This window comes from Xyrauchen texanus, chromosome 43 (assembly GCF_025860055.1).
Source record: "Xyrauchen texanus isolate HMW12.3.18 chromosome 43, RBS_HiC_50CHRs, whole genome shotgun sequence".
NCBI classification, from domain to species: Eukaryota; Metazoa; Chordata; class Actinopteri; order Cypriniformes; family Catostomidae; genus Xyrauchen; species Xyrauchen texanus.
Window position 1 is genome coordinate 9,020,769 of NC_068318.1, and position 21,987 is coordinate 9,042,755.

At 38.9% G+C, this 21,987-nt stretch overlaps 1 protein-coding gene across 4 annotated transcripts; it reads right to left on the minus strand.

Moving 5' to 3' along the window:
- Nucleotides 1-183: 183 nt before the first annotated feature.
- LOC127635428 (hsp90 co-chaperone Cdc37-like 1) lies at nucleotides 184-21,635 on the minus strand. Of its 4 annotated transcripts, XM_052115475.1 has the most exons (8): nucleotides 21,399-21,635; nucleotides 12,901-13,170; nucleotides 9,122-9,218; nucleotides 8,865-8,980; nucleotides 8,542-8,664; nucleotides 8,041-8,214; nucleotides 4,972-5,028; nucleotides 184-4,321 (listed from the first exon to the last, which is right to left on the minus strand). In XM_052115475.1, exons 1-8 carry the CDS (start codon nucleotides 21,474-21,476, stop codon nucleotides 4,226-4,228), a joined length of 1,011 nt encoding a protein of 336 aa, XP_051971435.1. In that variant the 5' UTR covers nucleotides 21,477-21,635; the 3' UTR covers nucleotides 184-4,225. The 4 variants fall into 4 exon arrangements, with proteins under 4 accessions (XP_051971435.1, XP_051971437.1, XP_051971436.1 ...); XM_052115477.1 differs by lacking the exon at nucleotides 4,972-5,028 and having other exon boundaries at nucleotides 8,062-8,214; XM_052115476.1 differs by lacking the exon at nucleotides 4,972-5,028.
- Nucleotides 21,636-21,987: the final 352 nt, after the last annotated feature.

Here is a 21,987-nt window from a genome sequence, read left to right on the forward strand (position 1 = left end):
TATACTTGTGTAGTTTATATATGTATATTTGGTGATCATACTGTTTACTATATTCTGATCTTTATTACCGATGAGCCTACTTGATATGTGATATTTTCATAATATATTTTACTTTATTTGTACCAATATCTTTTTTTCTTTTTCTATTTTCTCAATTGCTATCTTGCACAGTAATGTTCTTGCAACACTTTTGTATATATTAACTTTAGATTGTTACATTTTATGACTGCTGCTCGCAACAAGTGAACATGCTGACAAAAGCACATACACTGTCAAATCGAATTAGGCGACCTTACTTTTACAAGGCATTCGGTTTACAAGCGTTTTCTAAGTAAGCATACTTATTTGGCTCAAGTAAAGTTAACTTAATTGTTTAAGTAACGTTAACTAGTCACAAGTAAACTTATCTCATCTGTGATTATTGGTGTGTTGATTACATTATTTAAATTGGGTTATAACATGTATTACACGGCGTAATGAATTCATGACTGAATTCCAGATGACTCATATGGCACATTTAATTCTACTTAGTACTTATTAGTGCACATAAATGTGGACTTTCTAAAAATACATTTGAGTAATGGCTTAAACTTAACAGGCTCCAATCTTACCAGAGGTAACACTAGTCACCCTAATGGTGATTTCACAATAATATCAATTATCAACCAGCTACAACAAAACAACAGCAATAGTCATAAGAATTAAAACACTATACATTTTTAAACAAAACGTATTCTTTTTCTACTAGAGTTTGCTTGTTTTGAGATAGCAGTACTTGATGCCAAAATTTGAAGAATGTAAATAATTGAGTTTAATTCCAAAACGTGACATTTCAAATACTGTTTAATTAGGACCACTTAAATGTTTCATTAATGGCAACTTTAGGATTAGAGTCTAACGGTAACTTAATTAAAACTAGTAAGAATAGTAAAAACTTAAGCTCAAGTTGAGTAAACTTCTTTTACAATTTAAGATTACTATTAGTATTTACAGTCTACATTGAACAACCCACTAACCCCACACTGTCAATCAAGAAAAAGCCCCTCCCCAAGACAAACAGTGACCACTGTTGCATATTTGCAATGTAGTCAGTGGTGATCTTTTCACCTCTTTGAAATCGAGCTCTAAATAAAGGTTTAGGAGGAGCATGTTTATGGCAAGCACTTTCATATTTATTCCCTAAAACGTACTTGTACCTATTTTTATGTTATTAGTCAAACATTTATTAGTAAGTATCCCAATATCGACTAGTATATTTTATTAATTTGCACTAGTCACTAGTTACAATTGGGTTTTGCTTGTCAAATGTAATGACTAGTCAGAATATTTATTTTATAGTTCAATAAAAAAACCTTACCAGTAAAATTTTAAATGTCACTAGTAACAATTGGAATAGAAACTAGTGTCTAATAAATAAGTAATAGTAAAACTAAAATAAATACTAGTCACCAGTTGAGTAAGCACTTCACAATGAACAGTTACTAGTAAAGTTAAAAAGTATACTCGTCACTACTGGAAAATAGTCAGGAAATAGTTGAATCACAGTTCCCCATGGCAAAATTAAGAAGGTAACAATAGTATATATAGAGAGAGAGAGAGAGAGAGAGAGAGAGAGAGAGAGACTATTAAATGGACACTGTCTATTTTAATAAGTATTAGTTACCAATGAACAAGTACTAGTATCTAATGAAAATGTACTAGTAAAAGTTCAAAAGAAACTAAACACTATTGGAATACTTACTAATAACCACGTAGGCTACTAGAAACACAAAATTAATTAGCTTGACATCTGACCAATCACTACGGTTTAGTAAACATAACTGTATATAAACTGCTGCTTGCCTCACTCCTACGTCTATTCATCCAGCAACACTCAGACTCCACCTTATGCCTAGTTATTACTAAACTAAATTTAAGTAAATACAGAGGGGTAATAAGAGTTCGGGTCAAGTCTCGAGCTGATGCCCTCCATTATGGACAGCGAGCTAAATTTTACCTTCACCTCAAGGATTACAGTAAAAGAATAGTTCACCCAAAAATGAAAGGTCTCAGAACTCATTTAATCCCAGATGTGTGTGATTTTCTTCCACTGAACACAGTTCAAAGATTTTTAGGAAAATATTTCAGCTCTGTAGGTCCATACAATGGAAGTGTAAGGTGGCCAGAACTTTGAAGCTCCAAAAAGCACATAAAGGTAGCATAAAAGCAATCCATAAAACCCCATGACTAAACAGTCAATGTCTTCTGAAGTGATATAAGTTTGGGTGAGCTACAAATCAATATTTAAGCCTTTTTATTTTACAATTACTCTCCACTTTTAGCCAGAACAGAAGGTGACAATATGCACAAATAATTTGAATTACCAAAAACAAAACGAAGAATGTGGAAGGTAAAATGGAGATTTATAATAGAAAATTACTTAAATATTTATCTGTTTCTCACCCACACGATCATATCACTTCTGAAGACATTTAACATCTGCTTTGTATTAATTCATTTATGCTGCCTTTATGTGCTTTTAGGAGCTTAATAGTTTTGGTCACCTTTCACTTGCATTTATATGGACCTACAGACCCGAAATAATTTCCTAAATATCTTTGTTTGTGTTCAGCAGAAGGAAACAAAAGTCACATCTAGGATGGCATGAATGTGAGTAAATGAAGAGAGAACTTTTGTTTTTGGGTGAACTATTCCTTTAACATGTGAACTCCTGAAATTAAAATGTATTAAATAGCTTGATCAACAAGTGAAATCTAAACATGCATTATAAATAAAATATTTCATGCAGTTCACAGCTATTGGTTTAGGATATTGTTCTGATTGCAAAACTTTCACAATATTATTAACCCATCGTTTGCAGTTGTACATCATTTGTGGGTTTGCTGTATATGCTCTGTGTACAGTAACAATCCACACAAACAGCCTCAATGAGCTAAAAATGGCATATTGATCTAGTGAATGTGTGTTCAGTCTTTTTCAGTGTAACTGAAGGAAATTTAAAGGAATAGTTCAACTTAAAGGTAAAATTCTGTCATCAATTACTCAAAAAATGCCACACATTCAATGAAAGCTCAAAGGACACAAAAGCAACATTTTGAAATAGAAGTCTATAGGAGCACTATAATCCAAGTCTTTAGAAGCTATTTGACAGCAACAGATCAAAGTTCTCATCTCCGCAACAGCTCTCAAATCTTATTTGTCCTTCTACATTTTCAGACATGCAGCAGCACTTTCGGTTATGAGACTTAAAAAACCATTGACGTTCGGCATCATGGTGCGACATGTCTTGATGTGCAAAACTTGAATGTGCAGAAGTGCAAATGAGAATTGAGAGCTGCGACGGATGGGAAGATTTTCAGTGAATCATGACTTAAATTTCAGTCTGTTCCTCATACAAGGCTTCAGTGAGGCTTCAAAGCACTTAGAATAGTTCCACAGGACAAAGTCATAGAAGTTTGGAATAATATGAGGGTAAAGGGTGAGAACTTTTCCTTTAAATATTGCTGTTTTCCAAATCCTGGGAGTTATTGCGCCGCATTTTCAAAGGATCTGCAAATAATTTCTTACAAAGTTCTTATAGCCGCCATAAAACGCTTCCAAATGCTTCTATGAGAATGCGAGCAAAGTGGGTGGTCCTCCTTCTCTTCAGTGTTGATGGTCTATCTGCGGGAAGCCGACTGTAATCTACTGCATCCATGCATGTGTGACACACGAAACAGTTTCCAGATAGCAGCTAGAGTTGAACGTTCAGTGGACGTTATAGATCAGAATCAGTATAAAAACTGCCGTTTGACAAAATGTTCAAACGAAAAATGGGTTTACGCTCTCTTCGTGGGAGAACACTTCTCAAACATCGCTGATCTTGGAGAATTAAAACCAAAACAAACACAAAATATTATTAAACTGCACCAATATTTATGAGGTTCCCCTTTGCGCTTCTGCTTAGAGCGTGTATGACTTTCTAAACTGCTAAAACAGAGAAATTCAGCAACAGAAATGTAACAAAAAAATGGTGGCTTAAAATACAGTTCCTCGTACTATATTATATATTTATATATATATATTATATAAACATTCACTTTTAAACTAAATTAAAGTGCAGCACAAATTCAGGCACATTTACAAAACAAAAGTCTTTGAGTTGAGGCCTTTGTCTTCCTGTGCTCTGACCCATTCCCTGATCCTATTGAAGCTTCATGGACTGATTGTGAGCGCCTCGTCACTGTTAGGTTTCCATCATTCTCCACTCGTCTGTTGCTGAACTCTCCTCTTTAGAGGCTCTGGGTGTATTTGTCCATAGTTTTACATGATATTCTTCCACCTGTAATGAGTGAGAGAGGAAATGTGTTGATTACAGCAAAAGACAGTTGTAGCACAGAGATCAGAAGGTATCTGACACACTGTACCCGTTGGATGCCAACACTAGCAGAATAAATGAATTAATGCAGACTGCGGATAGCGTATTTTTATGACATCAGCAACTACAAACTTCTGTTTTTGCGTGATGCTGTTTCTACACGGCACTAGAGGGCTGGTGGAGTTTATTTCTCAGTAATGGCACACCCACCAATGTGCATTTTCCTCATTAAACTGCTGCATTCACTATAATCTGCACATCCATTCACATACAGATCTGTAGGGAGAGGGATTATAGATCAGTCTGCATTCTAAATAATGCTCTGCTATTGCAGATTATGGCTGTTACATAATCCTTCCTGTCACGTTCTCTGGTTCTCATCTGGCTCTGTCTGTGTACGTCAGTTTCAGTGTGTGCTCTCCATTGTTAGATACAAGCATGTGAAGAGTGACCTCCGTTCTTCCTGTTCAAAACCTCAAAACAACTGACAAATGTGCAATGCGTTTCACCACTAACTGGCCCTGAAGCATGTCACAATACTTCCCTAAAGCTGTAATGTTAGATCTTATGTATGTGGAAGTGAGTTGACATGTTCTAATGTGAGCACAATGCACCTGTGTTACATTCTGGAGAATCTGCATATCTTGCATCTGGATGCATGTTTTCAGCTCCTGGAAATTCAACATTAATTATATGATTTTACAGATTGTTATTAGCAATTATCATTCGAATTTAGATGCTTATCCAAACAGAATATTCAACTTAATACAAAAATATAAATGAAAGGTAACGCTGTTGTAACCAGGCACGGCACGATAAAGCAATACATTTCATCTATTCCATCTTAATATGGGATTATGAAATGGATAGTTCCAGCTCTAACTTCTGATTGGATAGACATTTTTTATATTCCTGGTCAATGGCTGTGCACACGTGCCATAGGTTGCCGACCCCTGGGATAGACCATTGTAAAATAGCTGCACACATGTGTCTACATATTCTATATTACAGGAATTTTATGGGTTCAATACAAGGGAAACCAGCCCGATCGATAGAATTTGTGGCATAATTTCGACTCCTCTCTTATTTATTAAAAAAATAACAATAAAGGGAATAAGCATATAATAAGCAACAGGCAATAATTGCAGTTACAGTGAGGTACTGACAATGGAAGTTAAAGGGACATAAATATTAAAACACACAATTTTAAAAGTATAGCCACAAAATGTAAATATTATACATATTAGTGTGATAAAATCTGTTCTACATGATTTTAGTGAACTTACAGGGTTTACTGGTGTTACAGTATGTCATCATGGAAAATAAGGTTGTTATTATTGATGTAGCGTAACCCAGATAAGGTTAGTAAGCAACTGTATCACACTAAAATCATGTTAACACATGTAATGTACAGTATATATGTATATGTGTATGTATGTATGTAAAAATCATGCTTGCAATAATGCACTTACAGTATAACAGAAGTGAATGTTGCCAGTCTATAAATATTAAAGGAATAGTCTACCCAAAAATAATTCTTTCATCATTTATTCACACTCATGCCATCGCAGATGTGTTTGACTTTCTTCTTCTGCTGGCAAACAAATATTTCTATAAGAATTTTTCAGCTCTGTAGGTTCATACAATGCAAGTGAACGGTGGCCAGAATTTTTAAGCTCCAACAAACACATAAAGGCAGCATAAAAGTAATCCATACAACTACAGTGGTTTCATCCATGTCTTCAGAAACTATAAATAGGTGTGGATGAGAAACAGATCAATATTTAAGTCCTTTTTTTACTATAAATCTCCACTATTGCTTCCACATTCTTCCTCTTCTGTTTTTTGGCAATTCACATTTTTCAAGCATATTTTCAAGCCTTCTGGAGATTTTTAATAAAAAAAGGACTTAAGTATTGATTTGTTTCTCACCCACATACCTATCATATCGCTTCTGAAGATATGGTTTAATCTACTGGAGCCATATGGATTACGTTAATGCTGCTTTTATGTGTTTTTTGGTGCTTCAAGGTTCTGGCCACCATTCACTTGCATTGAATGGACAACTAAAACTAAAAATGTTAGTTTGTGTTCTGCAGTAAATGAGAGATTTTATTATTATTATTATTATTTTAAGCAAACTCTTGCTTTAAAATATACCCTGTTTCAAATGTATAGCCACAGGAAGTATACACTCACCTAAAGGATTATTAGGAACACCTGTTCAATTTCTCATGAATGCAATTATCTAATCAACCAATCACATGGCAGTTGCTTCAATGCATTTAGGGGTGTGGTCCTGGTCAAGACAATCCTGAACTCCAAACTGAATGTCAGAATGGGAAAGAAAGGTGATTTAAGCAATTTTGAGCGTGGCATGGTTGTTGGTGCCAGACGGGCGGTCTGAGTATTTCACAATCTGCTCAGTTACTGGGATTTTCACGCACAACCATTTCTAGGGTTTACAAAGAATGGTGTGAAAAGGGAAAAACATCCAGTATCGCGGCAGTCCTGTGGGCTGAAAATGCCTTGTTGATGGCTAGAGGTCAGAGGAGAATGGGCCGACTGATTCAAGCTGATAGAAGAGCAACTTTGCCTGAAATAACCACTCGTTACAACCGAGGTATGCAGCAAAGCATTTGTGAAGCCACAACACGCACAACCTTGAGGCGGATGGGCTGCAACAGCAGAAGACCCCACCGGGTACCACTCATCTCCACTACAAATAGGAAAAAGAGGCAACAATTTGCAAGAGCTCACCAAAATTGGACAGTTGAAGACTGGAAAAAAGTTGCCTGGTCTGATGAGTCTCGATTTCTGTTGAGACATTCAGATGGTAGAGTCAGAATTTGGCGTAAACAGAATGAGAACATGGATCTATCATGCCTTGTTACCACTGTGCAGGCTGGTGGTGGTGGTGTAATGGTGTGGGGGATGTTTTCTTGGCACACTTTAGGCCCCTTAGTGCCAATTGGGCATCGTTTAAATGCCACGGCCTACCTGAGCATTGTTTCTGACCATGTCCATCCCTTTATGGCCACCATGTACCCATCCTCTGATGGCTACTTCCAGCAGGATAATGCACCATGTCACAAAGCTCGAATCATTTCAAATTGGTTTCTTGAACATGACAATGAGTTCACTGTACTAAAATGGCCCCCACAGTCACCAGATCTCAACCCAATAGAGCATCTTTGGGATGTGGTGTAACAGGAGCTTCGTGCTCTGGATGTGCATCCCACAAATCTCCATCAACTGCAAGATGCTATCCTTTCAATATGGGCCAACATTTCTAAAGAATGCTTTCAGCACCTTGTTGAATCAATGCCACGTAGAATTAAGGCAGTTCTGAAGGCTGAAAGGGGTCAAACACAGTATTAGTATGGTGTTCCTAATAATCCTTTAGGTGAGTGTACATGTGTGTGTGTGTATGTATATGTATATATATATATATATATATATATATATACACACATATATACACACACATTTATATATATATATATATATATATATATATATATATATATATATATATATATATATATATATATATATATATATATATATACACACATACATACACACACACACACACATATATATTTATCAGTCGCTTGTTTTCTATTTTTGTAACACTGAGTAACCCAGAACATCTAATTATCATGTTGTGCGTTGCCTACTGGTGGCAAAAACTCCAAAACCTTTTTGGGGTCGAGTCGACAGCCTGCTGGTGTGTTTTGGTGCGCTGTCTCCTTTGGGATTTCTCGTTTAGATTTCATAGTGTACTCCTTTACTCTCTGCTTAAAGGCCTCAAGTTCTGTGTGGAAGACATCCAGGTATTCCTCTTGCCCTGCCTTGGAAATTTAAGTTAAGATTTTGTGAATGAACTTGCATACTAAATCATAAATCTCATAAATGAAATATAATTTACATTGTGAAGACAAGTGTTTTTTTCTCTACAAGAACATAGCAGAATGAGCTGTGAAATTTACACCAGAGAAAATTGGTCATTTTCTGCCTGCACTTTTTCATAGCCACATGCTGTCAGTAACTCGATTATGTTGTGTGATGATGTCTAGAATTTAATATGGAAATGTCAAGCACATGCAGAAAGTGATGTCTGCAGCATTGCAGTGCACTGCAGTGGGCAGGCAATTCTGCTGTGATGAATGGACTCTCACTTTGGCTTTCTGAAAGAACTGACGGAAGCAGCCTCGTGGATCCTGCTGTGCATTTCGAGCCATCTCCAGGATGAACTGCATGACGACCGCCTGATGAGCCACCTGCTCCATTAAGGCCTCTTTCTGCAGAAGATCCAGGCAATACAACACAAATATATAAATAAGTATCACTTAATATCAGCAGCCATTAGAATATCTGAAACAAGGGTTAATTTATTAATTTGCTATAACACTGCATATGTACATAATATACATGATACAAACTTCATAAATAGTATGAATAGTGGGAGTAGTATGGTAAAATGATGTGTAATATGACTCACTTGCTCTGCCTGTAGTCGGAAGCACCACAGGATCAAGTAATTGGCTGTTTCTTCACATATGAGATGGTGGTACTCCGATAAAAAGCGCTGACTATCATCCCACCTTCTCAACATGCCTATCCAATCACAAGACAGATCAAATGAAGATTTATCAATCATGGGACGGAGCCAACAGAAACAGTCCCACAACAAGAAATGACCCACAAGCAACACACACACACACACACACACACAAAAAAGAGACCATGACCACTTACCAAAATATTTCAAGAGCGCTTCATTACACTGGACGCTGGTTAAGCTTTTATCATGATCCGTTTCATTAGGCCAAGCCTGTGAATTGTTTATGATACTCTAGGAAAAATAAAAACAATAAATAGAGGGTAATCCCATCAACAAAGTCACTGATGAAAACGTTTAGTTGACAAAGGTCTTTTTTCCCCCTCAAATATAACAAATACAGATGAAAAGATGCATCATGACGATGATGAAGCTATTTATTAAAACATACCGTTGACGAAAATGACAAGTACAAAAATAATATTGCAAAAATGTAACAGTGCAAGATATAAACAAGAAGAAACATCTAGAGAAACATCTGTTAATAGAAGATGATATTAGATATTGTTCATCTCATCTATTAATCCAGTATGTCTGAGATTTCCCAGCTTGAGCCAAACGCGCTGAACACCGGCAAAATGAAATGCTTTAAAACGGGATAATTACCTCAATCAAACGCATCCTGCTTATTTAAGAGATTAAATAAGATATCTACAACATACATTACTGTGCAAAAGTCTTTGAGATTTTGCACAAAAGCTTTTGTCTTAAGATGGTTATACATATACATACACAGTGCATCCGGGAAGTATTCACAGCGCTTCACTTTTTCTACATTTTGTTATGTTGAAGCCTTATTCCAAAATTGATTATATTCATTATTTTCCTCAGAATTCTACAAACATTACCCCATAATGACAATTGTTTGAATTTTTTGCAAATGTATTAAAAACTAAAATAAAAATCACATGTACATAAGTATTCACAGCCTTTGCTCAATAATTTGTTGAAGCACCTTTGGCACCAATTACAGCCTCAAGTCTTTTTGAGTATGATGCTACAAGCTTGGCACACCTATTTTTGGGCAATTTCTCCCATTCGTCTTTGCAGAACCTCTCAAGCTCCATCAGGTTGGATGGGGAGCGTCGGTGCACAGACATTTTCAGATCTCTCCAGAGATGTTCAATCGGGTTCAAGTCTGGGCTCTGGCTGGGTCACTCAAGGACATTCACAGAGTTGTCCCGTAGCCACTCCTTTGTTATCTTGGCTGTGTGCTTGGGGTCGTTGTCCTGTTGAAAGCTGAACCTTCGCCCCAGTCTGAGGTCCTCTGAGCACTCTGGAGCAGGTTTTCATCAAGGATGTCTCTGTACATTGCTGCATTCATCTTTCCCTCGATCCTGACTAGTCTCCCAGTTCCACATCCCCACAGCATGATGCTGCCACCACCATGCTTCACTGTAGGGATGGTATTGGCCAGGTGATGAGCGGTGCCTGGTTTCCTCCAGACATGACGCTTGCCATTCAGCTAGTCACCTCCCTGACTAAGGCACTTCTCCCCCGATCGCTCAGCTTGGCCGGGCGGCCAGCTCTAGGAAGAGTCCTGGTGGTTCCAAACTTCTTCCATTACGGATGATGGAGGCCACTGTGCTCATTGGGATCTTCAATGCAGCAGAAATGTTTCTGTACCCTTCCTCAGATCTGTGCCTTGATACAATCCTGTCTCGGAGGTCTACAGACAATTCCTTGGACTTCATGGCTTGGTTTGTGCTCTGACATGCACTGTTAACTGTGGGACCTTATATAGACAGGTGTGTGCCTTTCCAAATCATGTCCAGTCAACTGAATTTACCACAGGTGGACTCCAACAAGTTGTAGAAACATCTCAAGGATGATCAGTGGATACAGGAGCTCAATTTTGAGTGTCATGGCAAAGGCTGTGAATACTTACATGTGATTTTTATTTATTTTTTTATTTTTAATAAATTTGCAAAGATTTCAAACAAACTTCTTTCACGTTGTCATTATGGGGTATTGTTTGTCGAATTTTGAGGAATATAATGAATTTAATCAATTTTGGAATAAGGCTGTAACATAACAAAAAGTGGAAAAAGTGAAGCGCTGTGAATACTTCCTGGATGCACTGTATATCTTTCCAGATCACTGTATGTCAATAGGAAATAGAAATATTAGACTCCCAAGCATTAATTTTGCAAACAGAAAAGATTAGAATAGAAGAACAGGGAGCCCTGCAACAGATGTCATGGACACCACAGAACCCTCCACTGAACATTGAGTCAGTCTGAGATTACATGAAGAGACAGAAACAATTGAGATCAATTCTCAAAGAAGCTTGGATCATCCTATCTGCACAACCAAGAAAAACTGTGTCCAGGTGTACCTGAGAACTGTGCTGATTTAAATGGAAATGTGGTCACACCAAATATTGATTTAGCTTTATTATGTTTACTGGACTTTGTATGACATAAAGTGATAAAAAATAATGACAAATAGTTTTCATTTAAGACATCCTCACTATGCAACATTTTTCACAAGTGCCTAAAACTTTTGCACAGTACTGTATATGTAATATTACAACTAACATCTGCACAGACAATAAAGCGAATGAACAAGTGAACTTGAACTAAATTACACGTTAGTCATAATATGTAACTTGCATCATGAATTCAAAAAATAAAGAGTAGCTAATGCTTCAGTATATTCATTATTGGCCTATGCTATTATTTCAGGAGCATAGGTATTCACAACTAGGGCAGTTGTACGGTATTTTGAATGTAGTTTTTCTTTTATGTTTGATACACGTTTAAATTAAGAATATATATATATATATATATATATAAAAAAATTTGAAATGTTTCAATATTTGATTAAAGTTTGGTCGGTTATAGCTTGAACTACATTTGCCATTTAAAGAGTAAAACTGAATTAAATTAATGAATATGACTAAAACAAAAAACTGTGCAAAAATGTACACTGGGTCAACAGTTGGCGGAAAAGGCCGATAACGATTAATCAGCTTATAGTTTTAAAATCAATTTACAGAAAGGAAAAAAAAAACCTTTGTCTTTCCTTACTGTGATGGGCACAGACAGCCTACAAGAGTCCAAAATGAATCAAATCACAGATGTAGTTTATTTTGCAACCAAAATCCCAATAACAACTAGAAAAATTACGTTTTGGAGCATAACATGGACTTGCTATTGCTATTAGCAAGCCTAAAATGCACTGGCACCTCTTATTTTGAAATGACTGTGCCTCATGCTGCTCACACAAACACATAAAAAAAAAATACAAAAACATGCATTCTTACAATTATCTACAATGCATTACAATATAAACACAATAAATTAAACATTGCCATATAGGCTAATAAGTTATTCATCAACAGCAGATTATCATTCATCAATAGTACATTATCAGCGATTCTCTAAAAACAGAACTTTTCTCTTTTTTTTTTAGGGACACGTCAGTCAAAATAAGCATGCACATTAACATGAATAATGTATATCTACTTAACGACGATACCTCTGGAGCTCTCATTTTTTATAAATGTATAAAATAGAATAACATTTAAAAACAAAAAACTATCGGTACCTATCGGTTTTGAATTTTGATGATAACCGATAGTTCCAAAAAGCAACTATCAGTAAAACTGTATTATCAGTCGACCTCTAGTCATACAGTTTGAATTAGTGCCCTTGTTTAAGACCCTAAACCTCTGTCCATGTATTATGCGTATTGCGAGTGGCTATTGTCTGCTAAATGACAACCTCCAAATGAAAAATGCTGCTGTGTTTTACTTTTAGGTTCAGGGCTGATATTTAAGAGAGATTTATGTCAGGTTTAAGTACTGAGATAACACAAACCCTGTAGTATGTCAATTCTACACAATGCATAAATTATTATAACATGTGAGATTTCAAGAACTTTAAAAGCTCAATACAAGAGAGAAAACTACCTTGTCGAACACATCGTGGCTGGAATCTGGACACAGTACTGGACCACTTCCCATCATACTTTCTTTATGTCTCCACTCCTGTTCGGTCTGTGAGAGTTCAGTGGAGGAGGCAAGGGCTTGAGCGCGCTCCTGTTCCACAGATTCTGAGCTGTGAATCTCCAGACCGCACAGCTGGTTCTGCGCCTCTGCCAGCTGCCACTGCGACCTGATGGAGGCCTTCACACAGTGCTGCTGACGCTGGCACAGAGACGCCATGCACTCCGCAGCGGACTGGGATGGGCCAAAGGGAGACAGAATTAGTCAAAAAGTCTCTGAAAAACAAAATATGTACATGAAATGAATTTTCATATACTGTTAGTCTGGGCAAAGTATTCTGCTCCATTTTTGTCACCGCTCCAGTCCACAGTTATAGTCACATTACACATTTCTGGGTTCCCACACTTTTTGCCCAATGAATTTCCATGACTTTCAAGTACCTTTCCGGTTATAACTGCAGGATAAGGAATTGAAAATATTATTATACAGAGATTGCGGAGGTGAATTTCCACTTGTATGTCAGGTGACAGTCTTTCTACTTTTATATCCTCTAGTGCACAACAAAGAACTTAGACCGGAAAATGTTAACAACTATAAAATCTGATTGATCCATAGATCAACCATTAGACATTTTGTCATAAAAGAACAATTTTGGTTGATGTCAATAGCAATAGCAATAATAAAATATATTGTTTATTTGTATTAAATCTGACACAAAAACTCATTTTTTAGAGCCTCTACTAATTGTTTACATGTTAAAGAAGTTTAGATGTTTTTATATTGGGTTTTTTGAGTTGTGGTGATGAGAATTAATCCAGATTTATTATAGAAAATGTCCATAAAAATTTAGGAAAATATTCAAATATGTCTTGATAATAGTGTTCACAGTAATTTCAGATCTCCCTTTTCATGTTCCAATAGAAAAGAAATTTAATTTTTCCCAATAAATCCTTGACCTGAATAGGGTACATTCCGGGAATTTTCAAAGTTGGAAACTTTCCATGGGAATTAACGGGAATAAACTGGAAATTTGCTATATTGCAGGTTAGCCTATAACAGGGAACTTGAATGTAGTTGAAAAAATCTTGTAGCATAATCTTGGTTAAAACAACCATATTTAATGCAAATTCAGTTGAATTTCTACCCTGCGCATTCCTCAATTACATACAGCACACTACTTGCTGCAGGCTACTTACTACAGCAGGACTATTGAAGCCACACTCCTGCATTTGAGCCCAAGGACTACATCCGATCAAGTAAGTTTTGATGATATTACTAGGGTAAATCTATTTGATCAATTAAAGTTTAACTAGCAATACTAAATCAAAATGATACAATTTATACAGTAGCTATCTAGCCAGTAAATCAGATATGCTAAATGTAAGCAAGCTAACATAACTTCATTGACAATTTAAGAGGCTAGCTATCTCAACTGTGATGCTGTTTCTTCTGCCTTCTGCTGGCCAGTTTTCTGTTATCATACAAGAAAGTAGGTTATAATTTGATTTAGCATGCTAATTTAGGAGTGTTCATCTAGCCTATTTCTATTAATTTGTCCAGCATCAATTGTAAAATATTTTTTACCATTCCAGAATATTCCAATTGTTTAGCTGTTTATATATCTGTGCATGGCATTGCATTAAGTGTTTTTTTTTTCAAGCTTTTTTCTAATCTTATTCTACCGAACAATGCCACGTGCGCCATCTGATGTGTGAATACATTTCACCTCTGTCAAAGTAGAAGGAAAGGCTATGTACATCTGCAAATACTGTGCAAAGACCTAAGTTTAGAATGCCACAAAGATGCAGCAGCATAAAGCCAAGTGCCCAAAGTTTTTTCCAATATTTCCAAAATTTCCCAACTTTTCCTATGGAAAGTTTCTGGAAAGTTTCCAGAAATGTTCCGCCCCTTTGCATCCCTTGACCTGAATGAAATCTGTTTTTAGTGAGAGCTAAATGTAACCAAGTTTTGGTCAAAAAGACAAAGAAAAAAATATCCTGGACATAAAAAATATTTAACACAAAATCAATTATATATATATACTTTTTAATAATTTCCAAGACACTAATGCACTTAAGATGTTTTACTTTTATCAAGTGGCTTCGCCATTCTGTAGAAGCCCTGTGATTACCTATGTAGAGCCCATGCTGACAAAGCTCTTGCCAAGCTTGTTTGCATTTATTGAGGGCACATAAAACTCTAAAAACTTTGGTTTCAGCTCACTTTCTTTCAGCCACAATCTTCTGAGGATCCCGAGGGACAGCACGAGGGAGGCGATGATCCGGGCACAGCGTGCATAATATGATCACATATGGCTGAGATGATTAAGGGGTGTTATATTGCTTGCGTTTATCCTTGCACTTGCTGACATTGGTTGTGTTCATTACAATTACATGATTCTCAAAGCACTTTGCTCTCAGCTTGCTTCTGAGGAAGCTGACACCAATCCCCTTGCTTCCCTATATCTAGTGAGGACAGCATAATGAACGATGAGAATTTGAGGGTGATAGTCATCGGCTTGGGTCTGCATCTCTTCTCCATTTCCTGAGACTGAGACTTACAAAATATTTTTTTTTAAAATGTTGTTCTCCGTGTTGGCGTGCTTCAGAGTAACACCATCGGTGCCGTTCTTTCCAGGGCTGCACGGACTGGAGGTGCCAATTAAACACAGTTCCCATATCCACCACTAATGGGAGCCTGGAACGTACTACATCATTTAATCTGTAATGCAGGATGATTTGGCTTATTTTTATGATTGTTGGGGACATGCCAGGAGACTGCCAATGTCGCAACACTGAGATTTTTGATGCATCCACATCACCTAATAGCCATCTTGCTTTCCCTGCTGTCACGAGTTGGGAACGAGGGAGTGCTACATGCTGCAGTTCAAGTGGCGACATTCTCATTTCAACAGCGTACTACCCGCCAGTTGCCAGGATCAATGAGATGTTTGCAGCATCGTTTGTGTTTATCCTGTTGCTGGCTAAGTGCCAGAAAAGTTATGTTCCAATAAGGCAAACATATGCATGAAAAAAGAGCTATTTCCCAATTCCTCATGCCTCATTTCAATGACATTATTCCCTCCACCGTGACGATGTGGAGTGCGTCGGTTCTCCGCTCAGAGGTATTAAGTCTCCTTGAGAAGATGTGATAGTGATAGTGACAATACCGAGCAGGTTTTACAGCCCCTACCTTGTCACCAAAAATGGCAGCAGATTCAGTCTCGTTCTGGATTTGAGATGCTTGAACTGGACACTCAAATTAAATTTCAAGATGGTAACTCAGAAGCAGGTTTTGGCCCACGTACATCCTATGGACTGATTTGTGTCAAGCGACCTGAAAGATGCTTACTTTCATGAACACATAGCCCCTCGCCACAGGCCATTCTTGAGATTCAACTTTGAGGTGACTATTTACCAGTTACCCCAGTTGAGGAAGTTTGTTGATGCGGCACTCGCGAGCGGCATTCGTGTTCTGAATTACCTTGATGGAAAAAAAAAATCTAGTCGCCGGTTCTCCGATACACCATCGTATGGTCCTCGATCACTTCTCCACCCTCTCAGGCGGACGACAGCAGCTTCTTCCCGGGCGGACTGGAGTCAGACTCACGACCCCCGGCGGTCAGAACGCCCCTCCGCGTTCTCGGCGACTCGTGGGGACACTCCTCGGCCCCTGGCAGTGGCCCTACCGCTCCAGGCGGTCGGGGAACACTTCCCTCCTCCCCTCGCAGACGGCGGTCTTCCTCCAACCCCTCCACTTTCTGGGGGATGGCAGGGCTCTCCTCTTCCCCTGGCAGCAGCTCCATCGCTCCAGACGGTTGGGGAGTCCAGTCCCCAATTGCCTCGCGGACGGCGGCCGTTCACCGCATCCGGGCGGTCGGTCTACTCCCTCCCCCGGTGGATGGCAGCGGTGCTCCCCTGGGTGGACGGCAGTGTCGAGGACTCCGCAACAGGCATCCCTCCTTCCCGGGCTTCGGCACCAGTGTAAAGCGAGAACCGGCTTTTCAATATAAATAATATTTTAATGAGAAACTTAAAAAGACAAACACACACACACGACGGACATGTCCGTAAACGATCTCTCTCTCGTCGCACCACCATCTGCCATTGGCCTTTATCCCTCTCGGAGGCTTAATTAGCCTGATAAGGGACCGGGTGTGTATAATCACGACCTGGCCCCGCCCTCCGCCCTGCCACAAGTGTAAATTGCTTACATAGCATCTGGACACGTCCCATTGGGTAGTCTGTCAATAGGCAGACATCCTTTATAAAATTCTTGAGAGGTGCGGGGCAGTTGAGACATTTTTGCCCCGTTACTGTTCCAGTTTAGGTTTACAGGCCTGCCATTTGAGCCATTGAATACAGTGAGTTTGTGTACTGTCGTTAAAGACTGCACTGCTTCTTGCTTTGGCTTCATTGAAATGTGTTGGGGAACTTCAAGCACTGACAGTTGATGAATCTTGCTTAGAGTTTGGACCGAGGTTGTCAAGAGCTGTTCTCAAGCCCAGAAAAGGCTATGTGCTGAAATTTGCATAACTACATGCATAATGTTGATCGTACGAGGCAAATAAGACGGTAAAATCAGATCTTTGTCTGCGTCAAAGGCCACTTTAAAGTTTTCCAAACAAAGGTTTTCATATTGGATTGTAGATACCATTGCACTCTCATATGACACACAAGGCATACAGTGTCCTATTTGTGTGAATGCTCACTCCACAAAAGGCATGGCCTCTTCATGGGCATGGTCTAATGGTGTTTCCTTGGAAGTCATCTGCCTAGTTGCAGGTTGGGCTTCCCCTAAATCTTTTGGTATGTTTTATAATCTGGATGTCACCTCTCTCTCTCTTCTCAAGTGCTTTCTGTGAAGGAGAGTTAATTTGTGTATTTCACTGCTCTGCTACTAGCTTTTTTATACATGGTCAGCAAATGACACAGTGTTGAAATTAGACTTTTTTTATGGATTTTTTCCCCTTTTCTCCCCAATTTAGCATGCCCAAATCCCAATGCATTCTAGGTCCTCGTGGTGGCATAGTGACTCCGGGTGGTGGAGGATGAATCTCAGTTGCCTCGGCGTATGAGACAGTCAATCCGCGCATCTTCTCACATGGTATGTTGAGCACATTACCGCGGAGACCTAGCGCACGTAGAGGCTTCACGCTATTCTCCGCGGCATCCACGCACAACTCACCACGTACCCCACCAAGAGAGAGAACCACATTATAGCAACCACGAGGAGGTGAACCTAACGTGACTCTACCCACACTAGCAACTGTGACAACTGGTTGCTTAGGAATCCTGACTGGTGTCACTCGGCATGCCCTGGATTCGAACTTGCGACTACAGGTGTGCTAGTCAGTGTTTTTACTTGCTGAGCTACCCAGGCCCCGAAATGACAGACTTGAAAGGAAATTATAAGGTTACGAGTCTTACCCTGGTTACCTGAAAGGAGGGAACAAGATGCTGTGTATAGGGGTGTGCCGGTTTCAGAATTGGTGATGACGGTTATGACTTGAGTCAAATGTGACGGTTCATAACATAACCGTCGGGGGGGGGTCTTTTGCGAGGTAGTGAACGGTCAGGCTCATATATGGGGTCATATTCACGCTTGACCACATATCTGTTGTCAGTGCAAAATTACTGATTTCCTGGAGTTCTCTTTGCACCTCATCATTTACCTTACTATACAAGGCCGGAACAGCTGTTTGAGAGAAGTACTTTCTCCCAGGCAACTCGTACTGTTTGTCGAAAGTATGCAACATTTCTTTAAATGAACTTTTTTCCACTGTCCGGAAGGGTACCATTCCTAATACCAAATATCGAGTCACACTATCTGTTAGTACTCTCCATTTGTCGCAGTCTTTTTTATATTGGAAAATGCCTCGGCCATATTCAACTGCCTCTGACCAGATGTGGATGGTTGAGCGGCAGCAGAAGCAGTGGTTAATCCAAGGGCCGCTTAAACCGCGGGGTGGTTAATCTTCAGATGGTTACGGAGATTGGTGATGTTGGCATTTGTAACAAATACCGTCTTTCCGCATATTCTGCACACAGGCTCATCAAGATTTTCTGGTTTTCCGTTGCCATCTGGTTTAAACCCGAAATGTGCCCATATAGGCGATGTAACATTATTTTTCGCAACGAGATCCATCTGTTTTACCTTTCTTCACGAAGTTCTCACATGTAAAGTGACGGCTACTGCAGCAGGCAGCGCGTCCGCTCCCATGCACCACGCGATCACGCGCTGTAGCGTATGCGCACCAAAAATAGCCTAATGAAAAATCATTCATCATATCATAGTCATAATAATTATAATGCCGATATTATTTCAGAATAGAAATATTATAGGCACTTTATTAGGGATGTATATAACAAAACAGGCGGACAGTGTAGGCCTATTTAATTGCTCTAGAAAGTAATGTGCCACGCCGCCTCAGTGGTCCGTTGGATTGCGTGTTTAAAAGTTAAAGTTAAACTGTTGTTTTTAATTAGTATTTAAACATTCTCTATGATTATTTTTTTTTTGTAAAAAAATATTTTAATTACACGGTTTTGGCGGTTATGGAGCTCTAATGACGGTTTTCAACTATAACCGTCGGTCTCACGGTTATATAATAACCGTCACACCCCTAGCTGTATATGCTTGCCATGCTCCTGAATCTTCACTACAAGGGATGAGTATTTCTACAAGGGATGAGTGGTGGTGGTGTAGTGGGCTAAACACATAACTGTTAATCAGAAGGTCGCTGGTTCGATCCCCATAGCTCCCACCATTGTGTCCTTGAGCAAGGCACTTAACTCCAGGTTGCTCCAGGGGGATTGACCCTGTAATAAATGCACTGTAATTCGCTTTGGATAAAAGCATCTGCCAAATGCATAAATGTAAATGTATTGCTGTGTACCTTTCAGTCAAATATTCGGTCAAAAGTGTTGCCGTATACATGCCCAATTAAACTTTATACGATTTAAAAGAGATGGGTTGCACCAGGGGCCTCGTTAGCTCAGCAAGTATTGAGGCTGACTACCACTCCTGGAGTCATAAGTTAGAATCCAGGGCATACTGAGTGACTCCAGCCAGGTCTCCTAAGCAACCAAACTGGCCCGGCTGCTAGGGAGGGTAACCTCCCTAGCACATGGGGTAACCTCCTTGTGGTCACTATAATGTGTGTGGATGCCGCAGAGAATAGCGTGGGCCTCCACACGTGCTACGGCTCAGCGGTAATGAGCTCAACAAGCCACATGTTAAAAAAATGGGGGAGAACCCAAGGGTGGAAGGCCGTTTTCAACAGTAAGTGCTGTATACACAAAGAACTTTGCTCATTATGTTTAAATGGTGCTTGTTTAACCGAACTTAAGTGGATTATTTTCACGGTTGTTGTTATCATGTCATATATTCTTGTCACAGGACCATGCGTACGTTCCCAGATGTTAGTATGTCCGAATTCTATTCATACATACCTAAAGAGCATACTGTTTTACTGGCAGAGAAGTGCGTTTTTCATCAAATACAGTACATACAGTGACAGTATGCGGTTTTGGACACAGGGCTCGAGATGCTCGAGATGTCATTTGCTGACACTATGTGGGTTATCTACACAGGTGCAAACCATCATCGGATTCCCGCCGGAAGTAGTAGGTCATCCGGGCATTTCTCGCTTTCAGTCTTATGATTACTATGGATTCTAACATACTACTCCACTGGCATACTGTTTTTGGCATACTATACTGTATGGAAGTATGGATATTCAGCCACACTCATTCCTTACTTTCAGGGAACCAGGGTTACAGTATTAAACTTTTTGTTTTATTTTCTATGGTCAAGATGTAATTTCTTATTTGTTTCTTCTGATTTTGGTGTAAAACAGGACTAGGATATTTTCTTGACAGGTTTTGTGAGAAACACTCAATGTTGTCATTTTAATTTGAAACAGTCTGTCTTCTTCAGTTCAATGCAGTTGATGTCTTATCTTAAAAGCAACGCAGTTAATACAGTAATAAATAACATAATGAAAAGAAGATAAATAATCTGTGAAGAAATTGTCAGTGGAATTTCCATGTATCAAATATCATCAAAGCACTCATTATCTACAACATTCTTGTGAACACGAGACGGTAAACAATAGTTCATGATCTCATATCAAAGATCCAGTCAAAAGCCCTAATAGCCCTGTCAGGTGTTCTGATGCAATAACCATATACCATTGGCTGCGTCTCAGAACTGCCTGAACATAATTTCTGGCCATCTTAAATGCGCCCAAATGAGACCCAAAAATGCTGTGACGGTAGGCAACTTAGTAGTTGAAACAACCCTTATTCGTCCTGCTCATGCTGCAATTAAGTTAAACCGGCGAACGTGTCCTACCGAAGGAATTCGCCACGCTTTCAAGTTTTATATAAGTTCACACAATTGCAAGACTTATACGGCACTGATGTATAAATAAGGCGGTATTGAACTTTCTCAGGTACCTCGTGTGGGTGTGTGCGGGTCATGTTTTCATTTAGGTCCTGTTCAGAGTGAAACGGGCCGCCTCCAAACCACTCCATCCCACTGCTTAAACTAGGCTCTGAAACTTCGCTCCGTGTTCAGGTGATTATATAAATTATGATCCGAAAGACAAAAGCACTTCGCTTGAGTCTCGGAGTTATTTTCAGGTTATAACATCAGCAGTCCCACCAGCAGCTACTTATAGCATCTTCTGACAACTTCCGTGCTATGACGCACTCAAGCGTCACGTGATGCAGGACACAAATCACATGACACAAAAAATATGTCAAATTCTTAAAGACATATCAAATCTGTGAGATATATTATATATATATATATTTTTATTTTTTTGAGAGCCTACATCAATAAAATAATACTTTTTTATGTACTGTAATTCCTATCCCTATTAAATACAAACAGGTTTACTTTAAAGGGATAGTTCACCCCAAAATGAAGATTCTCTCAACATTTATTCACCCTCATGCCATCACAAATGTGTATGACTTTCTTCTGCAGAACAAAAATGAAGAGGTCCAGCTCTGTCCATATAATGCAAGTGAATATTGAAAA

What these genes read in the sequence shown, in the direction of transcription:
- LOC127635428 (XM_052115474.1), bottom strand. Translation starts at nt 21,476, where the DNA reads ATGGAGTGGTTTGGAGGCGGCCCGTTTCACTCTGAACAGGACCTAAAT. An exon ending in GCCACGATGTGTTCGACAAG is followed by an intron (nt 9,219 to 12,900) that starts GTAGTTTTCTCT and finishes TATTTTTCCTAG; the next exon opens with AGTATCATAAACAATTCACA. An exon ending in AGCGCTCTTGAAATATTTTG is followed by an intron (nt 8,981 to 9,121) that starts GTAAGTGGTCAT and finishes GTGATTGGATAG; the next exon opens with GCATGTTGAGAAGGTGGGAT.